A 10,342-nucleotide genomic window follows, 5' to 3' on the forward strand; every position below is an offset into this window, starting at 1 on the left:
AAACTGGAAAAATAATGCAACACTGCATTACGGAAGTAAAAGTAATGAAACTCCATCAACTGTTAAGAAAAATGCCACTAGAAGAGTCAGGAGAAGAAGCAGCAGATCTTCAACAAGCAGTGACTTAAGTACCCCAGCAAGCATTTCAAGTGAAAGCATAAGTAGCCCAAAGAGCACAGACAGAACAGATTCTGACAATGAGCAGCTTGGCGGGCAAAAAAGCCTCTGTGACACTGAGAATACTGATTCTTTTAAACAAGAACCTTTTAAAATATCATCACCAAGCTTTGTAAAAGGGTATGTTGCAAAGAGCACAAAAAGGTATGGTTCGGCTAAGTTTCTTTTTGCTAGTAGCACAACACCTCATCAAGAACCAAGATCAAGATCTTTATCATCAATCAGCAGAAGTAAAGAAGCTGAACAAAAGCCTGTGGTGGGATCTCAAAATACTAAACAAAAAAATGAGGGATATAATAATAGTGGATCTTTTACACCAGAATCACAGCTGTCCTCTGAGTGTACACCTCCCAGCTGTATTTTAAAAGAAACTGAAAATTCCAACTGTTTTGTAAATATCAGTAAGGGTGATGGAAGACCTGTTGTATCTTATAAGGCAAATGATGTTGACTGCGTGGTCAAAGAATCAAAGGAAACATACCAGACCACTCTAGTAGTGTCAGATAAAAGTAACAAGGACTATATGAAAAACATGAAGGAAGATACTCTGACAGCAGTGCCTGACAAACCCAAATGCAGCAGCCAACCCTGTCATGATTTAAGCAAACTGAAAACATCTGGTAAAGACACTTTGAAACTACCCTTAAGAGAAATTTCTAAAAAAGCATTTTCAGAAAAGAAAAATCTCAGTCACTATGATGCTGTTTCACACCAAGTGCCTGTTAATGTTTCACAGGCAGATGGTTTCTATCTGTGCCATTCAAGCCTTCATAACTCCATGATTCCTAAGGACCTTATAAAACCATCTCCTTCCATATACTCTTTGGAAAATGACCAAAACTTAGTAAAATCTCCACTTTCATTTGACACTTCACCAATATTTGGGGGATTTTCTGTACCTGTGTTTGAGAATCGTTTGTACTCGGATGTTTCACCAACAAAAGAAGGCTATGGCACTTTTAATCCAAACCATTCTGGAAAACCAGTAGTGTTTGACCCATCATATTCACCATTTCTGGAGCAAAAAACTTGGAATCTAATGGATGATGTGCCTCCAATATTACCTGAAGAGCTTTCACAGTTGTCCAATCCAAACAAGAACTTCACAGAAGGAAGATCCATTTTGCCTGGCCAAATTACCATAACTTCATCAGACAAAATTCTTAGTTGCAGTGCTCCTTTTGGAAATAACATATCTGAGGATGAACTGGAGATCAAAAGAATTGTCACAGAATTAGAAAGCCAGCTTCAAACAACAAAGCTTAACTGTATCACATCCACATGTCAGCAAATTGTGGACCAGTTCGGCCAAAGTAAGTCATTTTCATGTTTACATCTGGATCAACATGCTGAGAGTGAGAAAGGTGTGTTATACACCAATACTGTGGACAGTGTACAAATGAGTACTAGCACTTTGCCAACAGGTCTAGATGTGCAGGAGCAGTATGACAACCCTGAGCAATCCTGGACATGTAATTTTCATTTTGAAAATTTGGATGCTCAGTCAAGCCTGTCTACTTCAGTACATGGAGAACCCAATTACCTTGACAAGTTTTACAGCAAAGAAAATGCACAGAGCTTTGAGAGAGTGGAAAAGATGGAAATGCATCACAAAAATGACAAATGTGGTACTATGGGAAACCCTTTAGCAGACAAGCCTGAAGATGTTTTGGAAAATCAAATCTATGCTGAAAATCTAATTCGAAGTTTGGAAGCGATTTCAGATTCAGTGTTTACTAAGGATGCATCATCCAGTGATGATCAACGGTCTCATTTTCTACAACAAGAATATAAGGGTGACGGTAGCTTATCTGCACAGAGTAAGTTGAATGTGATCTCACAGACAAAATTAGCCGAACTTGAATCAACTTGTACCATCTTGCACTTTGAAAAGCAAGATGATTTACTGCATCCTTTGGTAAATTCTGAATGTTCACGTCATAGTGGTGATGAGTCCTTATCTCTGACAAATATCCCTAATATTTTAAAACATGATTCCACTAAAAAGACACTTCATGATGAGCAATCAATTAACCGAAATGTAAAGCATGATGTCAGTAGTCCCATTCTCCATCTTGATACAGATAGTGAACAGCCATATATTTCAGATGAAAATGGAACTGATAATGAGCTTTCAGTTACTGAAAGATCAGTTATCTTTGATAAAGATAAAGATGAACAAAAAAGCTGTTTACAGACCACCCAAAACCCATTACAGCAGCTGCAACTGTTTGTGGCTCGTACAGTAAAGAACAATGAGGAGGAAATAAGCCTGCCTTCTTATCCTGTCTTAACTTCATCTGGTCATGTTTCATTTGCTGAAGATAAGCCAGAGGAAAATCAGGATCAATTAGACGCAGCACTTGTAGCAACACAACGTGAGTCTCTACCTGAAACTGCTAAGGATGTTGATGGAGAAGGTTCAGTAGTTTGTGAAAATGGAAAATCAGACAGCAATGAAAGTGAACATGGAGAATCTCAAATCTATGGAAAAGCAATGGAAGAACCACTTGTGACTGAATCCTCTAGCTCAGCATTTCAGAAAGAAACACAGTCCTGCTGTTCAGACAAAGAAAATATCAAAATAAGTGAATCCCTTAATACAGATCACAATGAACTATCTTTATCATATAACATATCATTAAAACATTTGGCAGAGCCTGTTCAAAATTCTAATCAGATGCCAATGGAACTAAAACACAAAGAAGCAAAAAAAACAACCTTGACATTTACAAAGCATGACGTGTTGGAAAGTGCTAGTAGCAAAGTGCTTATTGATGATCTCCAACAAAAACAAACAAATCATTCTGACTCTTTGATAAACAGAGAACAGCCAGCCCAGTTAAGCCTGGCTGAGGGCTTATTGCAGCTACAAAGTGCACAAGAGGAACCAATAGATAAAGGAGCACAAGCTGTAAATGAAATTGTCGAGGTGATTACCCAAAACAGACTCTCAGTTGATGATGATGCACACTCACATGTAGAAAGTAATACTGAAAAGATGTGGCATGACCTAGATAAGTATTCCCCTATATCCATGGACAATCCTCAGTCACCTAGAACTGAAGACAATGACATACTGAGTACAACTGAGCAGAATCAGATTACTTTTAAGAATACTGCCTCATCTGATCTGTCTTACAACTTGCTTCATGTCCCTGACAAAATAAATGAAGATCTTCCCCTTAATCCAGCATTAAACACTGCCTCTGAAGCACCATTGGTTACTCTTGTTGAATCACCTTGTTCTCTTTATATTGGCGAAACTGCTATTAGACAAGATGAAGTTCACAAGGATGTTAAGTCTGAAGTCAGAGAGAGTATGTCAAAGAGACTATATGACAAAGCTGAAATTGTGTCTTGTGACACAGATACCTTCATTAATGTTGCAGAAAGCATACCCGAATGCCAAGTTAGCCAGACTTTATCTAAAAAAAACTTAATTAGTAACTGTGATGTACCCTTAAATGCATTATTTCCTTGCCAGAATTCTATAAACTTAGAAAGCCAAATTTCTGAGAAAGAATCTTTGATGGCACTTAATAATCAGCATAATCAGGATACATATTGCTCCCGTGATATAACAGTACAGATGGACAATGATTACAAAGAAGGTGGTGTTGTGTCTGATCCCAACCCAGTTATTGACTTCCATCCTATTTCTAATGGTGTTACATCTTTAGATGCGTGTCATCCACCTTTAGAAACCATAGATTACATGGACCTGCACAGTGACCTCATGAAGAAGTCAAATACACAGAATTTAGATACAAGCATTTCATTTCAAGAACCTGGTGAACCAGCTACATGTAAGAACTGTCCCCTGCCCAAGAATATGCCCAGAAGTCCAAACTCTCAGATACCCAGAGACCTGTGCAATGTTATAGATTGCTTTGGAGATACAAGTAGCCAACTGAAACAATTAGACTCACAAGGAAAAAAGACATCACTATCAAAGCTTGAGAAATTTCCTGCTGATAGATTTGAATCAGTGACTGAATATGTAATATCAAAGCAAAGTACACACAAAGTGATGATAACATGTGACATTTGTTCTGCAACTTTCAGATCCAAACCAGGATTAAAAAGGCATCAGGCAATGAAGCACAATCCCAAAAAAGACAAGACTGCTCAAATACAGGAAACGCTGGAGAAAAACGTAGATAGTAAAATACATGCAGACCTACTGAAAGAGGGCATAATTACTGCCTTAGCAGATGTGGAGATAGATAAAAATTGCCTGGACTGCAGTACACAGGATCACACAGTACAAGATGATGTTCAGACTGTGCTTGGTCACCAAGATGTTGTAAACCCAGAAGATACAGAAATGGCCCCAGACACACCAACAACAGGAAAACTTTCTGTTTCCAAAGACAGCCAAGGTAATGCAAATATAGTTCCAGGGGAAAGTGAACTCCCTATGATAGAAAGCGAGGAGAAATATAAGCAAAAGAATCTGGAGGTCAAACAAAAACAGAAAATAATGCCACCACAAGGCAAATATAAAAAAAATACTAAAATGCAAATTGGAACAGAAAGCAGTGATTATAAAACAGAACAAAAGGGGAAGACGGCTGACATATTCTCAGAAGACATTCTCTGTATAATTAAATCAGACCTGTTGCAAGCAATAACTCCCAATTTTCCTACGACATCAAGACATAATGAAAATCAAAATGTATCGTTGCAAACTCATAGCGATCAAGAAAGAAAAATGCTTGGAAATGCAGAAGAACAAGGTGTACTACCCAACAAATTATTATATGATATGGAATTTCAGAAAAATCAACAGGCTTTAAGTCCCTGTAAAGATGATTTGAATATACAAACTGAAACCACCAGTCAAACTGAGAGTGACAGCCATAATACCGAGATGCAACTGAGTGATATACCTCTGGAGAGTTTTCAAGATATGAGGGAAAGTTGTATATCTATTGAGCAAGAAGACACCAGAGAAAGTGTTGAGATGTTTTCGAAAGAAGCAACACATACAGAAATCTTGGGAGAGGCTGATGAAATAAATTGTGCAAGAACAAATAAAGAATCCTTGGATAACACCACTCTGTGTCCCTGCGCAGCACCATCAACAGAGGTCAACAAGGAGCCTTCAGATCTTGAATCTCTGATTGATGATGAAACTAAGTTCTCAGAATTATTTCCTATGGATGAACAAATTATAAGAAAAAAATGCACAAGAGTATATGGGAAAAGAAATAAAAAGCAGAAACCCCCTTCTGAACTGTCCATTGGAAACACAGGTATTAAGGCAAGCCAAGATGATGGTGACTGTGGAAAAAAAAGTTTTTTGACCAGTTGCGAATATCGAACAATTTCAGTAGATGATGCCCTGATGCTAGACATGTGTTACAATAGTAGCCTTAATACAGATGGTGTTTCTGGGGATGAAAATATGACGAATGCTACCGAGAATTTAAAAAAGGAACATGCCACTGATATATTTTTCCAGGGGAATGATGACACAGCCAGTCAATGTGAGTTGTCAGTAACCATTTGGGAAGCATGCAAAGATACAGCAGCAGAAGGTTTGCTAACATTAGAATCACCTAAAGAGTCTATCAGTAATGATCAGGCAGTGTCTGGTGAGAAAAATTCCTTGAATCTTTCTGATAACCTGGAAAGTGCAACTACTTCACCTGTTCATGCCAGCCAATATAGTGCAATAGATGTACAAAATTTAAATTCTAAATATCAGCTACCTGAAATATCTTTGTTCGAAGTTAATAAGGAGGGTCTTATTGATACCACCATTAACCAGAAGGACATTGCACTCCAAATTCTAAAGCCTAGTAAGAGGCAAGAGGAAGGTAAAACTAAAAGTAGAAGTGAACTTGGTATGAAATCAAAAGACAAACAGTATAAATGCAAAGTGTGCTTCCAGTGGTTTCTTACACTAGGGGAACTTGATTTTCACAAGCTCTCGCACAATCCTCTGCCTCCCCCAACCTGCTACATGTGTGTTCAGCGTAAATTTAGCTCAAGGGAGCAACTGCGAGATCACCTGAAAGAAAAACATGCTAAGAATAAAGCTGGAATATGGGCTTGTGGAATGTGCCTGAAAGAAATCTCTGATGTCTGGATGTATAATGAGCATCTTAGAGAGCATGCTACTCAATTTGCAAGAAAAGGACAGGCCCAGAAATCTGTGCTGGGCCTACGTGGTTGCTTTATTGAGGAAAATGCAGTTAAAAACTTTTTGAGTTCTATTATGCACCGTCGTACAAGCAAATCTAATAAATCAGGTGCTGTTACTACCAAAACATGCACAAGTAAAGAACCAAGAGCTGTCAAAGAAAACTTAGAGCATGATTCAGTTACAAAATATGGACTTGAAGTTATTCAGGCAGAAAAGTTCAACACTAATGGTAGCGAGAACAGTAGCACCACAGAGATCTCAGAACATGCTGACAAAAATGAACTCATTCAAAAGAACATAGTTATGCATCCAGATTGCAAAGATCCTTCAAGAGATTGCCATCACTGTGGGAAACAGTTTCCAAAACCATTCAAACTTCAGAGGCATTTGGTTGTTCATAGTTTGCAAAAGATGTACTTGTGTCACAGATGCCCAGTGTTTTACCAGGATATGCAGGAACTGAAAACACATTTAAAAGAAAAGCACCTTGAAGTACAAGAGCCTGAGGTCAAGCACACAACTCTGTATGCATGTGAACTTTGTGCAGATGTTATGCATGTTATTAAAAAGTCATTCATCTGCAGTACTTGCAACTATACTTTTTCAAAGAAAGAGCAATATGATAGACATATGGAGAAACACCTAGCAGGGGGAAATAAGACCTTTAAATTTAGAGGGGTCATGAGACCTTGCAAACCATGTAAAGACGATTATTTTGATCTTGACTCTTCATTAACCATGGACTGCGCTCCTCCCAATAAAAAGCGAAAGATTTCAACAGACAATGTTATTGAGACCAGTTCAGACAGTGGTATTGCTAGTGTTGCTTCATTACAAAACACAGAAAGTCATCTTTCTAATGAGACAATACCTTTGACATCTGACTTCTTCTCAGAGGATCTCCATGTTCCTCTTCCACAGGAGCAAGACATGACAATAAAAACTGAAGATATTGTTGATGATTTTTCAAAGCTTTTGGAAGTTATGGAGCAAACACAGCTTGACATTGATATTGAGGAACCTTGCTTTGGATCAGACATTTCTAAAACCAAACTAGGTGAAGGGGGCTTTAATGTACTTGGTATTGCAGAAGATAATATAATAAATGATGGAAAAACTGGACCCACAGTGGAGATGGTTGATGAAGCTATTGATTCCTTCAATTTCCAGCATAATCAAAGTACAAAGGATCAGATATCGTCATGTGAAATTAAATTTATTGAAAATATGCATCAAGGCAAAGCAAAAAGCAATGAATTTAAAGATTATGAAGAAATGTTTGGAATTATAAAGTCTCATAGTAGCTTGGAAAACAGTCCTAGTTGTGAAAATATGCCTCAAAACAATGGAAATTTAGCAGGTCCAATTTCAGAAAATGACGATCTTCATAACTCAGAACTTAACACGCAAATGATGGTTGACAGAATGCTGACACACAATGCTGAAAAGCAGGATTTCATTATTGAGTGCGAGACAAAGGATAATCCTAAACCTTTTGAAGTCCACCATAAAGAAATGGGGAACTCCCAGAGACACCCATGCAATGTTCAATCAAATACTGAAATTCAAACAAGAACTACCAAGTTATGCAACACTAGTGAGTTTCAAAATGTGGCAATCAGAGAAAAGGTCTCATCGAAATTCAATGAAAACACAAAGCATGACTGTGTAAAACAGACAGACAGCAATCCAAAAAACTCCTCAAACTGTCAAGGTGCAATTGATGCATCCTACAAAAACTTAAAACCGAATATTTCCACCATCAGAAGTGAAGAAAAAGATTTCTTACATTCAAATCTTAATCTTCAACAGAAAAAAAGAAAACAGTACAAGCTATCACCAGGTTCCAAACTATCAGCAAGCACAAGGGAAAACATGGATGGTGAAGTAAGAAAGAAGAAATTTAGGATGCAAAACCCAAGCAAGAATGAGAGTTTAGGGAATTATAAAAGGACAGATGCAATTAATGATCATCCAGCTCTTTCTAGCATGAGAGAGGATGTGACAAACAACAAATTACATCTAAAAACGAAAATTGGAGGGTTTGTCATGCAGCCGAAAAAGAATTCTTTTGATAATTTCCCCCCCCAAAAAACAGAAATACGCCATTTCACTGGGGATTTTAAAGGCAAGAAGGGAATGTATGGGAAGCCTCTGCACACCATAATGTCAAAAGCACCCAGTTCTTCTGTATCTAGTTCTCTAAATAAGCACAGGACTGTCTCTGGTGTGAAATCCATCGAGCCACACATTTTCAGAACAGCAGAGTCACAAAATCATTTGCTTAGCCAATTATTTGGTCAGAAGCTAACTAGCTTTAAAATTCCTTTAAGGAAAGATGCCTTAGAGTAATAAAATAAATCTGACTTATGGGGATGCTGAAATGTGACTTATGGGATGCTGAAAACTTCAGATTTGCAAAGAACATCAAAGCTTTATACTCATCAGAGTTCTTTCTGTGTCTAGCCTAAATGAGATTGCCTGACTGCCTCTGTGAAATATTTTTGCTTTATGTCCGCTAATCTTCTACTTTAATTTACCTGTTTTATCATGCAAATGTGAGGATTTTTGATGTTGAGAATGAGTTTTATGAACTGAAAATGTAATCGCTTTTGGGCAGGCCAGGTCGTCAAAAGAAATTTCTTTATTTAAGAAGTACTGGGGTTATATGCTACTTAAAAATGTCATTCCTTTACAAGACTCTCTGTTAAATATCTGAACAAAAATACTTGAAGACGAGTTGAATTTTGAATACATGTCTCTTTCACAGTGGAGAATTTACGAGGGTTGGTAATTAGAAAATGTTGCAGTAGTTTAAGTACAAAAAAGACAAAAAGCTGTGTTATTACATCACGCCATCTTGTACTGTTCAGATAGCTCTTATTTGTGTATTCGGTTATCTTACTGTAATAAGGTGACTCTCATTGTATTGCTTTGTATATATTAAAATGGTGCTATTTTGTAATGTGAATACAATCTTCCTTGAACAAAGGACAAGTAGCAGTTTTATAAACATCATGCTGTTTTTTTTGTTTTTTGATTTGTTCTTATAAATAGCTTTCAAACTGTTAATGCTTAACTGCTTAACGAGAAAAGTGTTCATTTTTAGGCAAGAAACAAAAAAAAAGCCTTTTGAATATAAACTCAGGTGCAAATTATGACATTTCATATTACTGATGTTTATGAAAAGACCCCAATTAAGGAGGTGTAGCCCTGCACTGATTTCGTGATACAAAAACAACCCAAAAACTTTGTGTCAATCCTGCAAACAAAAAAGGTGCTTTATTATCTTGTTTATATGTATCTTATATTGTATGATAATGTAGGTAATGTTTCTTTGGGTGCAATTCTTATGTCAGAAATTTTTATTTTAATATTGTGCAAAAAAAGGATACTTGCAAGTACATTTTTATGTTTTAAGTGTGCTACCAAAAAGTGCCTCTTCAAAAGGTGGTTATTAAAAAAAGTAACGATTGCATTTAGTGGTCTTGGTATTTATTTCTTTATCTGCCGCTGGATATATAATAATGGGGGGAGCATGGTGGCATAGTGGTAGCGCTGTTAACTCACAGTAAGTAGATCAGGGTTCACATCCCAGGTCCTCCCTGCGTGGAGTTTGCATGTTCCCCCTGTATCTGCATGGGTTTTCTCTGGGTGCTCTGGTTTCCTCCCACAATCCAAAGGTGCAGGTTAACTAGATTGGTGATACTTCATTTGCCTTGGGGTGTGTGTGTGCGTGTGTGTGTGTGTGTTTGTGTATTTGCCCTGAGATGGATTAGCACTCTGTCCAGGGTTTGTTCCTGCCTTGTGCACTATGTTAACAGGAATAGACTCCAGCACTCCCCTCAACCCTGTTCAGGACTAAGCAGGCTAGAAAATGACTGACTGACTGTATGATAATGAATACGTTTATATTCTTCTCTTGTCATTTCAAATACTTAAACTAAACTTCGTCATCTTTACCAAATGTTATGTTCTTTTTGTTAACTGTATCATTGCTGTTAATTC

The 10,342-nt window shown here is 37.4% G+C and overlaps 1 protein-coding gene across 1 annotated transcript in view; it reads left to right on the forward strand.

Annotated features, from left to right (window-relative positions):
* The window catches only part of LOC114658087 (uncharacterized), a 177,744-nt gene extending 167,932 nt beyond the window's left edge, over positions 1–9,812 (forward strand). Inside the window, 1 exon segment of the mRNA XM_028810117.2 lies at positions 2–9,812. Coding sequence (XP_028665950.2) covers positions 2–8,686 — 8,685 coding nt within the window. The 3' untranslated portion in view covers positions 8,687–9,812.
* Positions 9,813–10,342: the final 530 nt, after the last annotated feature.

This window comes from Erpetoichthys calabaricus, chromosome 9 (genome assembly GCF_900747795.2).
Source record: "Erpetoichthys calabaricus chromosome 9, fErpCal1.3, whole genome shotgun sequence".
Taxonomy (NCBI): domain Eukaryota; kingdom Metazoa; phylum Chordata; class Cladistia; order Polypteriformes; family Polypteridae; genus Erpetoichthys; species Erpetoichthys calabaricus.